Consider the following 17,999-nt stretch of genomic DNA (forward strand, 5'->3'; position numbering starts at 1 on the left):
TTATTTTTCTCAATCCCTCTCTTTCCTCCTTTAAGACACTCCTTAAAATCTACCTCTTTAAACAATCTTTTAGTAACCCATCCTAACATCTTCATCTTTGGTTTGGTGTCAGTGTTGTCTGATTATGCACCTTGGGATGTTTTTTGACATTTAACGCATTATATAAATGCAAGCATATGGACTATATCCCAGCAACATAGGCTTTGAGGTTACAGAAGTATGATACATTTGCTTTTCAAGTAACAAGGAAGCAGGTGAAGTGTTTGTACTTACACTGTGGAGGGAGAGAGGAAGGAAGCAGCAAAGTGCTTTAGGGCCAATTAAGTACTTTTGAAGTGAAATCACTGTCAAAAATGTGGTAGTCAATTTGCTCACAGCAAGCTCACAGAAACAGCAATGAGATAATGGCCAGATAATCTGATTTGGTTGAGAGATGAAAATTGGCCAGGACACAGGGGATAACTCCCTCACTCCTCTTTGAATAGATCTTTTACATCCACCTGAGAGGGCAGACAGGACTTCGGTTTAACATCTTATCTGAAAGCATAAGCTCAAATTACCAAGAATGTGAGACACCCATCTGGTTCACTAATGTCCTTTAGGGAGGGAAATCTGCCATCCTTACCTGGTCTGGTCTACATGTGACTCCAGACCCACAGCAATGTGGTTGACTCATAACTGCCCTCTGAAATGGCCTAGCAAGCCATTCAGTTCAAGGGCAATTAGGGACGGGTAACAAATGTTGGCCTCGCCAGCAACGCCCACATCCCAAGAAAGAATATTAAAAAAAATTGACAGTATGTCCGCTGCTTTGTTAACAAGATCATATTGCATAGCTGAAATGGGGCACATCAGTGAACTCATTTCCAAGTTTCTGACAAACTTTCTGATTGGGTGAAAGAGTTATTTTGCGTCTCCAAGAGCACGAGTTATACATTTCGAAAATAGAAAAATAAACTGTATTAAATCTTATTAGCATTTTAAAAACAATTTGCTCGTTGTCGTTCACGCAGAAACCTGCAGTAAGTCTGATGTTAATATGCTGAATGCAGCGCCGGTGAGATGTGTGGGGAAGCTGGTCTGGTGCTCTTTGAAGAGTGTGAACCGTCGGGTAAGACTTCGATCGTGCATTTCCTCGGAAGGGACCGGGTTGCAGGTGAAGTGGAGGCTGAATTTTAGGAGGGGGAGAGACGGTAACGGGGGAGAGGAGGCACCGATACCGGCAGTGGCAGCGATCAGCGCGGCCCCATTCTTTGCTGCGCCTCTTGCAGACTTGGACCCACACTGGGCTGAAGAGACCTTGACTCCAGCTCCTGCTCTAGCAGCCGCTCCCAATAAACGTGCCCAACTATTGTTTCATTTTTTAAGTCTTAAATTTTTTTTACATTTTTTTTTAAGTTTTAATTTGGCCCTAATTTATTTTGAGCCGCCCTGCTGTGAACTAAGGCTGGTTTTTCTGGCTCATCTGCAAAGGGCAGTGGCTATTGAGAGAAAATGGAGAAGCTGCTTTTCCTCTATCACAGGGTGAAATGAACTCATTGTAAAAGTGTACAGTTCCTGTGTGCAGTGAAGTGTGGTGATAACTGAAGTGGAAAACGAAGTCCTAAGCACCAGTTTGATGTAAAAAAAAAGTTTTGACTAACTCATGAAAAGTAAACACAGCTTCACGTGTTTATAACGTGCTTCCTCCTTTGTGATCATAAATCTCACTTTAAACATTTGACGTTGATAGATCTGCATTTGGGTGATTACAGGGCCCAATTACATAAATCAAAATGATATTACAATACTCTGTGGTTATAGCATTTGATGGAATATTAACTAATTTCCCAAGATATGCTATTGCTACAAGTATTATGGAAAAAAGACAGAAGCGCAAGGGGAGAGCCAACAAATTTTTCTGCAGCACCTGTGGAAGAGCCTGTCACTCTAGAATTGGCCTTTATAGCCACTCCAGGCGCTGCTCCACACACCTCTGACCACCTGCAGGCCCATTGTCTCTCGAGATAAGGAGGCCAAAGAAGATTATTATAGATTATAGCTTCATCAGATCTGTTATGCTAAAATCCCTCGGTGTTCTGACATCCGCTCCTTTTAAGTAAGACATCCCAGTAAAGAGGCAGATTACAGGCCTTAACGCTTTTGCCTTGTATTGTATCCTATCTTTTTTTTTAATAGAGGTTGTTAGCAGTAGCATTTCAACCAGGCTAGTTCCAATTTAGGATTGCAAGTCAATAACTGGGGGACTACAAGATCCACACTGGTGGTGTTCACATGGACATATACCAAACTAGCTGTAAATTTCTCGACATAACTAATAAAAATTGCTCTAAAGAAAACTACGTATTGGGATGAGAAAATGGATTGGAGTGGATTGTTGGTAGAAAAATGACCGGTTGAGTGTTAATGTGTAAATATAATGTACTTTCACATTTGATACACACTTGTACTCGTGATAATTAGAATTTCTTTTTCTTTTAGTTGACCAGCTCCAGCTCAACAGGAAAAGAGTGCAACTGCGAAACTATTCAATCATTCCATGAAACACCAGTGAGCAATCCAATCTGCAAGAATATCGGCTTTATCTGCCTACCACTGTGCAATATAATTTAGACATCTATAGTTTCCCTTGTCACGCAATATGATATTGATATTCATTTATATAAATTGCAATTTTTTCAATTAGAATTATCTGGCTGTTTTGATCGGATTTGCACAGCAAGGCTGAAGAAAACTGCAGAAAGAAATGGAAGACGAAACTAATATGATGGGTGCAAAGAATGAGAGTGAAAATAGCGTTTTGCTATTTTCGGATGAAGGGGATGAGACTGAGCACTTGCTGCGGAACATTAGCATTAAGGCAATGAAAATGGTTACTGAACAAGTGGACCCAGCCATCTCCATACACAGCTCAGAAGGAGATCATGTTCCTGGTACTGTTCAAAATGAACCTCAGCAGAGTGTGTTGAGTTATCAACCTGCACGCAACGCTTTATTTTCTCTTTCTACCAGCAGTGGAAGAAATGCAGAGGAGTTATCAGATCGGTAATGTACAGGGTACTTAAAAAAAAATTAACTCTTAGTTGTGCATTGTTAACTAGTGAGCAATGAAGTAAGTATTTTTGGTTTGTTTATTTGTTGTGAATATTTTCCCAGGTTAAAGTACCACATGTAATTTCCAGTGTGTCCCCAATACCAGTGCAACTGAAGAATCAGAAAGCACAATACGTAGTTAAAACAGAACCAGAATTTATGATGGGTATTAGGGCTGGCTATCGAGCTTAAAACTTTATCCACAAAGGAGCAGAAGCAGGCCTTTGCAGCATTCAACTAGATCATGGTTAATCTATACCTCAACTCCATTTACCTACCGTTCCTCCATATCCTTTGATACCCTTACCTTTCCTGTAGTACAACAATGACTATATTTCAAGCATTTTGAGACATTATATAAAGTTTGTTTCTAACAATCGTTTGCTTCAATTTTAAATTTCAATTGACACAGCATCCATAGCCTTTTGGGAAAGTGATTTATGTACATGGGTATCTAAATCCCTTGATCACATGGATCAGGCTACCTCTCAGTGCACTAGACTAGAAATATTTTGTTGGGTTATCAATGCCTGCTTTGATTAAATATGATTTGAGACTCTGGGGTCATTGAAAGTTTAAAGGAAAGCTTTTCTTCCTCTAATTTTCTCTCATCTTCTCCTGAAGGCAATTATTACATATGCTGGCAGTTTTTTCCCTCAGCTAGCCATTATTCATTCTAGATAAGCTTCATAGCTGAGCTTGATCTGTTGCCCAAATTCCACACACGTACAGTTTCTACTAGGAATTACTGGGCAATGGGGGGGGAGGGGGGAGTCCTGTCCTTTCCCTGCCAACTAGTGCTGACAGCTGCCGGAGATGAACTCAGTATCACTCAAATTTTCCTAGTCCTTGAAACTACATAACGTATGCATCCACTATTCCTTCAATACTATTAGCAGAGGAAAAAATAAGCTTCCAGCTATTCTAAAGTTTTAGTTGTTTATTAAGCACTGCAATTATACTTCTGCAAACTAATTCTCACTGTGAATGCATGTATGCATTTAACACAATTAATCTGTTTTTGAGGTAACTACTATCGATTGTGCTAACTGCTTTGGTTAGAACTAGGACGAAATCAAAATTATGCTCCATCACCTATTCCAGAGGTTAAAGTAACAAAGGGGTATTTCATCAGGGAGAGAACATAATCCAGAGTGAATTCATTTCAGATCAAACGATTGCATTATATACAGGAATGTACAGAATCCAAACGCTCAAATTATTCCAACATAAAGTCATACTTGTAAATATCCTCTGGAGCACAAGATTGTGTCACAAGCTTGAGGTGGATCATGGATGTTGGAGAAATTTTTCTGAGCTTTGCTAATTATTACTTAACTTTGTAGAAGCAGAAAAGCAGGACACAGCTTGTAGCTAATCTAACCACAACCAACGGTCATAAATTGTAGACAGAGCAGCTAACCACAATCAGACATTACGGCCAGATATGGTGTCTGGAGTGGGCATTGAATTAAGGAACTAGCTTGTTATTGTTGAAACTGATGTTTTGCTGACCTCGGACTCTGCATGGTGCACAGTCAAGTAGGCGGTGTTGTGATCATCTTGTGGGCGTTTATCTAATTGTGAAACTGTTAGCTCTGCCTCTGTTATACTATATAAATCCACGGCGATCCGTAGCTCTTTGGGAGTAGCACTGGACCGCCTTTAGGAAAAGTGTGTTCTCCCATGATATCATGCAATAAAGTGTTTGTTCTCAACGTCTGAGTCCGGAGAATTTGTTCAACAATTGGGCACAATCTGGATTTTCTCCAACAATGGATAACTAGCATTTTGGGACTTTTACCTATATGGTTTGTATGGGATTTGTTTTAACTTACAAAATTTCGATAATTTGGTGTTGACTTACAAAGGGTTAACTCAGCATTTTTTGATTTAATATTTAAGCCAGTAGACATTGACCATTGTCTGTTGAAGGGCTAATGATTGGATTTGTTAATGTGCTATCCAAAAAGAGACAGACCAGCCATCCAACTGTTTATATTTGCATATTACTTTCGTTTTAAGACATTGAGGATTGATAAGTTTGTTCTTATTTCTTGACCTTATGGCAGAATGGTTTTCATTCACTCATCAGAGGTCTAAACTAAACTATGACATCAAAAGGAAGCAGGGTGATAATAGACAGCTTGGTGTGCCAATCCCCTGCACTTAAAGCTAAGGGAGGGGGTCATAATACTGTCTTTGTCTTTCATTCTTCCTTTCTGGGTACAGAGACTTGAGGTGAGCACATAACAGAGGACTGCATGATCCAGTAGCTTAGGAACAGCTAGCATGTAAGTCAGTTTTTGCCTAGAACAGTGGCACAGTTTATTATGTTTATAAAAGAGGAGCTGTTGGAAATTAATGAAACTCAACTGCAAAAACTGTAGAGTTTTAATTTGTGTATGGAAAACAGTTTGTTGATTTGCCTTTTCCCACAAAAGCGTTTTTCAGTCTGCCTTCCATAAAGTCAGGAAAGTGAGACATACAAGATTACAGTTGCTGGCATACACAACAAGGATTCTATGTGACAACCTTCAGGTCACAAAATTGTTAAACTAGATATTTGGTAGTAAACGTTTACTCCTGCTCATAGAGGATGCAAGGTCTGTTTATGGGAGTAGCCAATGATGCTGAACTTAAGAGAATATCTAGTGTTACAAATTCCACTAGTTTAACAATAATCACGGTCAGATTTCCTGAAATGGAATTACTTTTAAAATCTTTTGGTAATGGGCTGTTGTGAGTATATACTTGTGTGGTATAGTGAAGGTCTTTGTTCAATATATATAATTTAATGTATTTTTTTATTTCTAGGACTAGCTCCGATTCGGCGAGTAGTTTATTTAAAACACAGTGTCCATCCATACCAGTAAGAAAGGCAAGAAGACGGGGTACAGGAAAATTTCTAACCAGATCAGCCATCAGGAATCAAACTGCAGAAGACACTGAGAGCTCATCTGATTCAGATGAAGACCTAGGTCGTCCAAATTTCGTGAAGGTCGGTGAAGTAAGAAGACGGCGACGACGCAAGCGATCCAAAAACAATTCCGTCTATAAGAAATCTGGACGCCCAAGGGGAAGGCCTCAATCATCCATAAGTGCAGCAGAGAAGAGGAAGAGGTTGAGAGAACGAGGGCTGCAGTTTCCATTTGTGCAGAAGGAGTATGGAAGGAAGCATTTGCCATTTAAGATGATTTTTACATATGAGGTAAATAGTGTGTTATATAATAATGTTTTGAGTCATGCATCTTATAATTTTTGAAATATTGCCTGTGATTTTGTCTTGGTGACGGGGGTCTCGACCACCAGCAAAAGCTCCAGCGAGAGCCCTGCATCGCTTCCTCTGGGGAGGCCCACCAGATCAAATGCCAATTAGGCACTAAAGTGGAAAACGGCAGGCCTCCCCCTGGATCAGGGACCTGGGTGGCAGAAGTCATGCCTGCTGAGAGCTGCCAGCCAATCAGAGGCCAGCAGCCCTTTACCCGAGCACGCCACCACGGAGGCAGTGGCTTCCGCCGATACTGGACTCAGCCGAGACACTGGAAACAGGCCACAGCTAAGTCAGGGCGGGAGGGGTTTCGCGTGGTGTGGGGTGTAGGGGGGGACGGCAACCGGGGCAAGGGGGTGGCTGTCAGCGGGCTCCCTCGTTCAGGCACCAAGTGCTTTTAATAAGGGAACCCCTCTCCCCAGAGCCAGCAAGCAACCCGCATGGGTGTGCTCCCTATGCGGTGACAGGCCCAGACGTCGCTGGGCTAATACCGGAGGTGACCGGTTAGGGTATTAATCGCCCGCTTAAGGAATTTAATTGGCAGCGGGGCAGGAAGGCAATCCCACCCCAGACTTAATTTGGGTGGAGGTGGGAAGGTGGCGGGGTTGCTACTGTGCCACCATCCCGCCCGATTATATGCTCTCCTCACCTCCAAACCTGACACCGGGGAGCGCAAAAAATTCCCCACATTGATTCACAACAGCTATTAACATTTTCTCAACCTTTTATTTATATTATTTAAATATTTAATGTTCTTTGGTTAATTGTGTTGTAAGAACCTACTGCAAACTAATCAGAAGTGCACTGTTGACCAGATAATTTTTTTTTTGCATGCCATGTCCCTAGTGTTAAAAAGATCTTCAAGAGACTCGAGTGGCTCTAGTGAATGCCTAGAAAAAGAGTGACAAAGTTGGCTTTCAGTCACCCTGGCTCATACTCAAACTGATTATCGTGCCATTGACAAAGGTCTGGGAGCAGATACTTTGTGCACTCATTTCGTTAGTTAACAACGTATGGCATAGGGATGCTTAATGGAGAGACAGTAGAAAAATAGTGCACATAAAAAAGGTCTAACTTTAGGAACCAAAGTTTCTTAAAGCACTATTATTTTTACTGAGGATGTTGCTAGTGAGCAATTATATTCTCAGTGGAGTATGGGGGGATGGGGCAGTTACTTATTTGTGGTGTCTGGGCTTTTCACACATGTCCACAACACATTTTCATTTTGTCCATAGGTCCGGTTAATGTCGGCCAAATTTACCTCCATTTGGTGGTTTTGTTGCTTTGAATCCTCACCTTCTGATGCTGCTCCCAGGGAAACAATCTTTATTATCTTTAGCTTCCCATCAGTGGTCTAGATCACCTTTCCCATGCTTAGGTGATCACTCGTGCTGTTCATTGCTACAAGACTTACTGGGAAATTGTGAAATTTTTTAACTGCTCTGCTTTTCTATTCCTCTCATTCCTTTCCTTGTTAGCATGTTTGGCTTGGCAGCCCTGGCTCAGTTGGTAGCACTCTTGCCTCTGAGTCAAAAGGTTCCGAATTCAAGTCCCACTCTAAGACTTGAGCATAAAAATCAAGGCTACCGTCTTTTGGATGCCACATAAAACTGAGGGCCAATCTGCCCTCTCAGATGGGTGTAAAAAGTCCCATGGCACTATTTTGAAGAATAGCAGAGTTATCCCTGATATTCTGGCCAATATTTATCCCTCTATCAACATCACATAAACAGATTACTAATTGCTGTTTTTGGGAGCTTGCTGTACGCAAATCGACTGCCATGTTTCCTCCCTTACAATGATGACTACACTTCAATAGTACTTGACTGTAAGGTGCTTTGAGATCTCTGGTGGTCATGAAAGGTGCTATGTAAATGCAAATCTTTTTATATATAGCATGTATAGTATTCAAAAGACTTTAGCTCCCTTGGATATTTAGCTAGGTAAGGCAGTAAGTAGCTGAACTATAAATCCCAGAATGATGCCAGATTGAATCCCCAGTTTGTGCTGAATTAGCTGCTCTCAGCAAAGGAACCCTGACCTGAGTGCCGTCAGGTTAGAGAGAGGAAATTTGACTAGTGCTCCTCCCCATATTGCTGTCCAGCCACCCTGACTGTTGAGTTCACAAGTATAAATGTTTCATGAGGACAGGCTCAGGTTCTGCTTTGATAGCCCTGTAATAATTAACCTGTCAGCAGTCACTATTTTGGTTTATGCACGAACGGTGATTTGGGCAAAATAACCTGTGGAACCAGATTCTCTGCCTAGTTACCACAGGTGATCTGCAATTGCCATCTTGTTCTTCCAGTGTTGCTCTGCCATTTACTATTCTTTGGGTACGTTATGGTCTACCATCCTCTTTTGCCTCTCCTTAAAGCCCTCATTGTCTGCTACCCTGCCCGCCACCCCTTACAAGTTCTGTTGTGTTTTCCTCCCTGAGGTCCTTCCCCTATTCTCCTCACTCGGGCTGTGCACCAAGTGACTCTCTTCAACCTGTATACTTTCAACCATCGCCTAAGTTGCCTTGTCACTTGTGATTTTTCTGCTTTTAGTTTAGTTTAGTTTAGAGATACAGCACTGAAACAGGCCCTTCGGCCCACCGAGTCTGTGCCGACCATCAACCACCCATTTATACTAATCCTACACTAATCCCATATTCCTACCACATCCCCACCTGTCCCTATATTTCCCTACTACCTACCTATACTAGGGGCAATTTATAATGGCCAATTTACCTACCAACCTGCAAGTCTTTTGGCTTGTGGGAGGAAACCGGAGCACCCTGAGAAAACCCACGCAGACACAGGGAGAACTTGCAAACTCCACACAGGCAGTACCCAGAATTGAACCCGGGTCGCTGGAGCTGTGAGGCTGCGGTGCTAACCACTGCGCCATCCTCATTTTGCATGTAATCTACCCACAGCACTGGTATTCCTCCCTGATGTAGCTGTCATACACGGCCATGCCACTACTGAGTTCACAATCACTGACAAGGCCATTTCAGTTCTTTCCTTGAGCTCTCTTTCACCATTCCACTCTCCATGCCTATCACTAACTCCTCTGCCCTTATACTTTGTCCCAAGAAGACCAAGGTGTACTCCAAATCGTAAAGAATGGTTATGGCAGCGACCATTGTCCTTGAGTCCAAGAGACTATCTGGTACAAGACCAGTGGAATTTGTAACAAATTATCCACCATTTCCTTCCCCAGCACCTTCCCCATCTCCTATTCCACCACTATCCTGAACTCTTACTCTGTTGTTTGAGATCAGGTTGCGCATGACCTAGAATTTTCCCCAGCTCAACATCTTTTTGAAAGAATCTTTGCACCTAAACCCATGATTCCATTCCCCCTTCAAGACTGTTTGCTCAGCATAAACCCAATGGTACATAGCCTCGGTGCATTTTTTGATCCTGATCTGATCTTGCAACCAGTTCATTAAGACTGCTTACTTCGACCTCTCTAATATTTCTGCCATTAATCTCCACAATGGTGGAAATACTCCTCAAACCCTCATTCACGCCTTTGTTACCTCCAGGCTCAATTTCTCCAGTGCTCTTCTTGTAGGCTTCTAAAGCTGCAACATATGCAAAATCCCAGCTCATCCCAAACGTCACTAGCTGCATCCAATCTCACACTAAGACCTATTAAGCACCTAACAGTCCTGTCATTCACCAGTCTCCAGTGGCATCCCATCTCCCAGCAGGCTGATTTCAAAATTCACTGATTTCATAGTTGTCTATAAATTATTTCATGGCTTTATGCCACCTTACCTCTGCAACTCTCTCAAAGCCTATGTCTCTGGTTTGTACCTTCTATTCTACCTATGTACTGCAAGCTTTTTGTGTGTTCATGCATTCTTATGAAATGTTTTTGTCTATTTTTAAAAGGGTATTGCAAGCTAAAAATAACTGATACTTTGTTAAATAATGAGGACGATTTCACATACAGTTGTTCATGTATTTATTACTAATATCAACATCACAGTGCAACTTAAAAGCTTGCTTTTTAAAAACAAGTCCTGTGACTTGGAGCTTATTCTGGTAAATGCTCTAACATTTACATTCTCTTAATTTATAGCAAGCAGCTTTGTGTGGATTATTTACTTACATGAAGGAATTAAAATGTCAAAACCACCTCATAAAGTCCTTACAAAAAATAAATGTGGACTGCACAGAGAGAGACTGTGGCCCAATAAGACAATACAAGTACTTGGATGAGAAAAGACCAATTTCGCCCTTACCGGAAAGCAGGTTAGTTTGTACTTTTGAAGTGTAAAATCTCACCTAGTTTCCTGGCGGATCAGAAGAGGTCCTTTTGGCTAGTCTTACTTGTTTTTATTTATTTTTTGTTTGTTTATTTAGAGATACAGCACTGAAACAGGCCCTTCAGCCCACTGAGTCTGTGCCGACCAACAACCACCCATTTATACTAATCCTACATTAATCCCATATTCCCTACCACCTACCTACACTAGGGGCAATTTACAATGGCCAATTTACCTATCAACCTGCAAGTCTTTGGCTGTGGGAGGAAACCGGAGCACCCGGCGGAAACCCACACAGTCACAGGGAGAACTTGCAAACTCCACACAGGCAGTACCCAGAACTGAACCCAGGTCACTGGAGCTGTGAGGCTGCGGTGCTAACCACTGTGCCACTCTAGTCTTGATTAGTTCCGAGACTGCTTCAGTTGCTTCTCATTATAAATTGTGTCATACAGAGCAGGAGGGTTCCAGCTCTGACCCTTAGTCTGTGCTAAATTTCCTGATGTTTGCCGTGGAGGTGATGGGAACAATCCAATTGTTCTCGCCACCCCTGAGCCACGGAGACGAAAATGACCCAAGGTTCCCACTCCTGATCACTATCTAGTGACTTCTGCTAGGAAATGCACAAATAGCAATGTCAGATGAGGACGATTGGGCCCAGTTGTGGAGTCTGTGCAGTTGAATAGCTCACTGACACTCACCATCTAATTTTACAAATAAAAAATAGCCTTTTGGCTGAGATACTAGGATAACTGCACCTGTTCGAACTTGCTTCAGTGTGAGCCAATGGTCCCTGGAGAGGAGTGGACTAAATTGGCTTGGAAGACTCTTGAACTGGTAGCACAAATTATGAGAGCATTAATGCATTGATGGATGCAAATTCAGTCTCCCATGCAATTAAGATTGCATTCTGGACATGTACTATGCACATCGTCGGAGGGTGATGGGGAAAGTGGATCTGGAAACTTATTTTCCCCAAGACCAGCTCAGACCAATATTGGTAGAAGCTGTGGAGCAGGTTAAGTATTTATTCACTGTTTCAGACACCAGTGGAACTGAGTGGGTGGGGAAGAAGAGGGATTAATCCCTATACCAAAACAAATTCTGGCAGTTGGAAGAGTAATACTGGCCAATGACTGGCTTTAAGTTGTTAGCCGCCATCTTAGATGAAAAATGGTGTTTCCTGTTAAGAGGCCTGAAATATTTATTTATCAATATCTGGAATGGATTCATTATCACTGGTAATAGTCAGTGAACCATGTTTAACAAATGTACATAAACAACCTGTTTATAGACAGGTCATTCTTTAATCTGTATCCTTAAATCTGCATATTTTCCATTGTATCCAATTTGAAATCATTTTAATCATCAGGAGCAATCATTTCTGATAAATCCTAACAAAACTGGCTGAGAGTACCAAGTATTGATTAGATATGTTAATTATGATGGTTTCCATTTCTGGGGATAGAATCATAGAACTATAGAAAAGTTAGAGTACAGAAGGAGGCCATTCAGCCCATCGTGTCTGCGCTGGCTGAGAAAAACTAGCCACCCAATCTACTCCCACCTTCCAGCATCTTCTGTTCTAGTGGGGCTTGTGGTCCCCCTGTAGTTTGCACTGGGCCACTCTGAATACTGATGTCAGTAATTCATTGAATGGCAGAAGTGGCTCAAGGGGCTAAATGACCTACTCCTGTTCTTACGTGAATCTCACCAATTTTAATTTCCAGGTTTACATATTGGAATCCTAGTTTGTTCGGGCTGATTCCATAGAAACTACAATTGGAGATCTCTCCATCTATTGTCAGATTCTGGGCTGAATTTTCCCAGCCCTTTGAAGACAGGTGGGGAGGCGGGAAGGCTGGCAATATGGTAGGGTGGGGGGGGGGGGGGTGGGGGTGCGGTGCCATCCTGAATTGGACGGCAGCCTGTTAATTGACTGCCGCCGGTCAATTGCAGCCCCAGAGTCCTGCCACCTGCGGGACTTTCTCAGGACTGACATAACCCAACGCTGCATCTTTGTTGACTTACACATCTTATTTTCCCTTATCGTAAAAATGTATTTTAAAAATACTTTGCAATGATAGCACTTTTATTCTGGGTAGCTGACACTAATTTTTTTGAAAATTAAAACAGGTTGCTACAAAAGTATGTCAGTATTTGCGGGGGTCCACAGAAGCATATGGGTATTTGCAGGGAACAACCCACATGATAAACTGGAAGGAGTTTCAAATTTAAAGCATTAAATCTCAGTTCACTGAAAGAATCTTTGATTTATATAGTTTTAAAAATATTCATTCTATTTCAGCCACTGAAACAAGGATTAAATTTTTTTTATGGTTATCAGGTCTGGTTTACTTAAGGAGAATCCTGAATTATGACACTGCCGCAGCTTGACTAAGGCACTTAGGTTCAGGCTAACTTTTTAAGCAATGTGCCCATCAATAAAGTAGCAGTGTTTAAAGTTAAAGGAACTTTTTTTTAAGACATTCTGTCATTTAACATGTACTTTATGATAAACTACTGTAACAGTAATGTTTTTAATATTATAGTGATGAAACTTGCATTGAAGACTCTGAAAATGAAGACAAGTTTGATGTGAAAATTGTGGTAAATATATAATTTATATTGGATACGTAGTCTCTGGAGTTTTAAGTTTAATAGCAAATGGTACATTATATTTGTAAAATCAAGTAGACTAATAATGGATAGTATTCTCAAACCAAAGGTATGTACCAGATTTATGAATGAACTCCCTTAGTGTATCTATCTGTAATTTCGTTTTATCGCCCACCTTAAAAAAAAAACTCAAAGTTATTGAAGAACATTTATTTAAATGTTCATACCAAGAGAGAAGGCATCAAATAGACACTCAAGTACTGGAATTTGTAAGACCTGCCAGTGTCAAAGTTTCAGTAAATGTAATCTGTGAGTGCTCTGCACTGTCATCTTTATACAATGGCCCAAAGCAAGCCAGCCAGAACAATTTTGTATTTGAAGAACTGTCCCTTTCATGGGGCTAGATTTTGTTCCCAGCCTGAGGTCGGGTTCCGGGGGTGTGGGATGGCAATAATTTGGAGCGGCAGCGGCCGCAACGAAACCTGATGCCAGGATTGCCGGGCCGGATCTACCCAGCAGCGGGGAAGCTCCTGGGCGGCCCCTCCGCCACTCAGCAACGGGACCCGAGTTAGCATATTTAAATTACATATTTGCATGAATTAAAATCTAAATCACAGCAAGCTTACCTTCAGTTCCCGATCTTCAGCGCAATGTGCGGCACTCACCTTCACTTGCCCATCCAGGGAAAGCTGACGCCACTGAAGTGGAGAAGGGGTTAACTCTGCACTCTGATGAGTGGGGGGGTGGGAGGGGTGAACTTTGCATTCTAATGAGTAAGGGGGGGAAAGGGGTAAACTCTGCGTTATGGTGTGCTGTTTACAGAGCCTTTCAAAAATTGCACAGGCCACCTTCAACTGGTGACGCTGTGAACGGCATTACCAAGGTCGCCCCGCCAAGCGATTGGGGGAGGGGAGGGGGGGCGGCTGCCATGTACATGTAAAATGGCCGTCGCATAATTGCGACGGCCCATGTCGCGTGGGGGATGGCCGCCATGTTCCAGGCCCACTGCCACTCCCAATGACGGGAATGCAAAATCAAGCCCATAATCTTTTGGCTTCTCAACTTTTTTTTGCTTCACCCCATTTCTTTTAAGGCTGCTTTTTGGTAAACACTTTCATCACAGGAAGATCATTCAGCTCGTCCCAAACTTTGCTGCCCATTTCCCATCCTGCAGCAAGTCCTGTTCACCCATTAACCCTGTCCTCACTGACCAGCATTTACTCCCATTCCCCCCAACTCCTCAAATTTACAATTCTCATTTCTCTGTTTAAATCCTGCTATGGCCTCGCCCCTTGCTACCTCTGTAACCTTCTCGAGTGCGACAATATTTCACCTCATTTTGGGCGATCCGAAGAGGGGAAGCAAGAGTCAGAGGATAGTGCAAGAAATTGATATTGAAATGCTTTTGATTTGGAAGTCTAGTGTAATAAAATAATCACTGGAGCTGTGAAAATTCAAGATCGCATCTTAAATTATGTTTTCAAACTGGGGTCCACATGGTCTTAAGACTTCTGTCTGTCTAGACTGGATACGTCTTGAATTCAGTATCTTGTATTTTTTCTTCTATTCTTGTTGACTTATTACCATATTTATTTATTTGCCTATACATGAAAAAAGACATTTCCAGCACTGTTTAACAGTGTTTAGATGGCTGACTCTTGAGGTAAAGGGTCCCTCACAGTATAATTTTCATGGGAGTCCCTAAGAGAGTTGCAAGAGGCTGCCCCGATAGAAAACTTTCCAAACCATTGCCTTAAAGTACATCTGAAAATTTATTTCTCAAAACTTGAGTAATAACAAATTTCAGACTTGTTATCACCATCTGGAGAATATACCAATCAATAGATGCATAATTAAGTTTATAACTAAAATTTAATCAAAGATTTATTTTGCCACATCAAATTAAAAAATGTTTGTTGAAAATATTACATTAAATTTTACTGCACTTGTTCATTGGCAGTCTGTCCCAGATTGCAAACTTTTACTCGTGAATGACAATTTGAACTGGAGAAACTTTGGATTTTATTTCACTGCATGTTCAGTTATGCTAATATTTATATTAGATGATTTACAAACATTTAAATGTACCTGTATCATACACATAACATTGTGGCAATTTTTGGTGCCTTGAGATTGATTATTATACGAACATACGAATTAGGAGCAGGAGTAGGAGTTTAATGACACTCATTAAAGCTCCATAGCTGGTTCTGATTCCTGATCCCCGAGCCTGATATTGTTGTCTATCCCTTACGGTCCTCAATCTGCCTATTGACGCACTAATACCTCAAATTTTAATGTTCATAGATAATATTTGGGAATGTAGGTGGACAGCTATTTTGTTCTATGTTCATAATGTTTGTTTTATTTTTAGGATAACAGCTGCTTCATAACAGAAAAGAGGTTTGAGAAAAAGAAAAAGTGCCTTAGGAAAAAAAACTCCAATGGCAAAACTAAAGGCAAACGTATAACCAATGGAAAAAGTAAAGACAATGCTAAAAATAAACGGGTAACAGTTCAACTAAAAAAACCAGGCAATGCAAAATCTCCTTCTACTTAAGCATTTCAAGCACAAAACTAGATGAATTTTGCCAGAACAGTTGGCAGACCAGGCAACCCCAGATAGTCCATTGCTTAACCCAGCCAGTCTACAAATTACCTGTGTGCCATCAGATGAACTGGAAGATGAGAGAACACAGGCTTCCTTTTTTTATGAAGAATTCCAAGACCAGTAAGCACTCAAAAAGGATGTGGCAGAACAGAGAATACAGATCATTATCACAGAAAGGAAAAAAAAGTTTCAGAGGGAATGGAATGTGAATCAATGATGCGCCAGGTCCTTTATAACAGTATCTCTGCAAGAAATGTTACCCTAGAGCAGAAAGACCCAGTGGAACAGGTTAACAATGATATAAATTTATCATTATCTAAAAAGAAAAAGAATAAATTCTAGTGGGAATGACTATTTCACTGGCTAACCATCATAAGCTATTATTTAAGAATGAACAGAATAGTTGCTGGACTGTAGAAGTTTATGAATATATATGATGTTTGCACTCAGTTAATATTCTGGCTTGAGGTGGCTTGCCAATGCAATGTGTGGGTGTTCATAATTGAAATCAATAACTTCTTGTTGGTTAGACTGTCTGGAAAAAGTTGTGTTGCATTGATTTTGAGGGCATTCTATTGTCGAGAACATAGTAGTAGTAAGAATATTGTGCAACTGAAGTATATAATTGTCATGCTGGAGTGAACCTTGTGCAAGGTGAAGAATGTACTCGCTCTATACGCAACTAACATGCAATGTAGTGATGTGCAAACTAGAGGTTGGACAAGCAGGGGTAGCAACAAAAACTATGTCCTAAAACTAATATCTTGAAAAGCAAATGTAAGAGATTAAGGATCCAAATCTAACATTTTAATTAATTTTGACCTTGCATTTAATATTTGACGACTATGATTTCAAAAGGAGATTTATTTTGGCAGAAGTTGGATTGAAAACTGGCACTGAAAATTGGAGATTGGATTAGATTGATGGAATTTTTTTTGCTGGCATTGTGATGGAAAGCAATAGATAACAGGCTCCTGTTACTGATCCACATGATTTGAATTCGTGACGCTGTATTTTATTTTGTTGAATGTTACTGAGGAGCACCATACCTAGTCTATTAATAATTAATAAATGGATTATTAACTTTTGAGTTTTTTATTTGTGTATGCATCATACACATAATATAGTAGAGGGCCTTTCTTTTATACCTGAGACGTCATTTTTAGAATGTGGTTTTGAGACTCAGTGGGGGAAGAGTGGAAGTATTTTAATTCTGAAGACTCCACCTAAATACTTTTCTCCTTTTTAGCTGTTTACTTTTCAATGCAGTACATAGTACACAACTGTCAACATTTTCAATTTGGAATTGTTATATTTAAACGAAGCCATATCAGTTGTAGTGTCAGAGTGTTGTTAAGATGTCACATGCCTTTATATAGAAAAGTGATAGTTAAGTGATAATTTGTTTTTACTCATTCATGGGATGTGGGCGTCACTGGCTAGGCCAGCATTTATTGCCCATCCCTAATTGCCCTTGAGAAGGTGGTGGTGAGCTGCCTTCTTGAACCGCTGCAGTCCATGTGAGGAAGGTACACCCACAGTGCTGTTAGGAAGGGAGTTCCAGGATTTTGACCCAGCGACAGTGAAGGAACGGCGATATAGTTCCAAGTCAGGATGGTGTGTGACTTGGAGGGGACTTGCAGGTGGTGGTGTTCCCATGCATCTGCTGCCCTGGTCCTTCTAGTTGGTAGAGGCCACAGGTTTGGAAGGTGCTGTCGAAGGAGCCTTTTTGCGTTGCTGCAGTATGTCTTGTAGATGGTACACACTGCTGCCACTGTGCATCGGTGGTGGAGGGAGTGAATGTTTAAAATGTTTTATTTTTGTACAGACATCCATAAAGCATATACACTTTTAAAAAAAACTGTTTCAATTTTGTCCTTTGGATTAGCTATGTTGCTTTTTGTTTATACTGATTAGTGTAATGTGCTTATTTAGTTTATATTTTTTTTCTTGAGATTCTGTGGCATTCCACACCTATACATAAAGCATTCCTGTGTTAAAATATGAGTAAGAAAACATGAGTAATTAATGGAATGAGAAAAGATTATTTGCTCCATCAAACCTGTTCTTTCCACAAATCGCACACAATCTGCTTTAGCTGTATCTACTGTAATTCCATATCCAATGCCATTAATTCT

At 41.0% G+C, this 17,999-nt stretch overlaps 1 protein-coding gene across 7 annotated transcripts; it reads left to right on the plus strand.

Moving 5' to 3' along the window:
- The first annotated feature begins 1,017 nt into the window (after window positions 1-1,017).
- Window positions 1,018-17,715, plus strand: LOC137346652 (TATA box-binding protein-associated factor RNA polymerase I subunit D-like). Of its 7 annotated transcripts, XM_068010297.1 has the most exons (7): window positions 1,168-1,620; window positions 2,482-2,550; window positions 2,687-3,045; window positions 5,911-6,304; window positions 10,445-10,617; window positions 13,184-13,241; window positions 15,625-17,715. In XM_068010297.1, the coding sequence occupies exons 3-7, from the start codon at window positions 2,747-2,749 to the stop codon at window positions 15,808-15,810; spliced, it is 1,110 nt and encodes a 369-aa protein (XP_067866398.1). In that variant the 5' UTR covers window positions 1,168-1,620; window positions 2,482-2,550; window positions 2,687-2,746; the 3' UTR covers window positions 15,811-17,715. The 7 variants fall into 7 exon arrangements, with proteins under 7 accessions (XP_067866397.1, XP_067866400.1, XP_067866396.1 ...); XM_068010296.1 differs by lacking the exon at window positions 1,168-1,620 and adding an exon at window positions 1,018-1,111 and having other exon boundaries at window positions 2,482-3,045; XM_068010299.1 differs by lacking the exons at window positions 1,168-1,620; window positions 2,687-3,045 and adding an exon at window positions 1,019-1,111 and having other exon boundaries at window positions 15,625-17,714.
- The last annotated feature ends 284 nt before the right edge of the window (window positions 17,716-17,999 follow it).

The sequence above is a fragment of the Heterodontus francisci genome, chromosome 30 (genome assembly GCF_036365525.1).
Source record: "Heterodontus francisci isolate sHetFra1 chromosome 30, sHetFra1.hap1, whole genome shotgun sequence".
Taxonomy (NCBI): Eukaryota; Metazoa; Chordata; class Chondrichthyes; order Heterodontiformes; family Heterodontidae; genus Heterodontus; species Heterodontus francisci.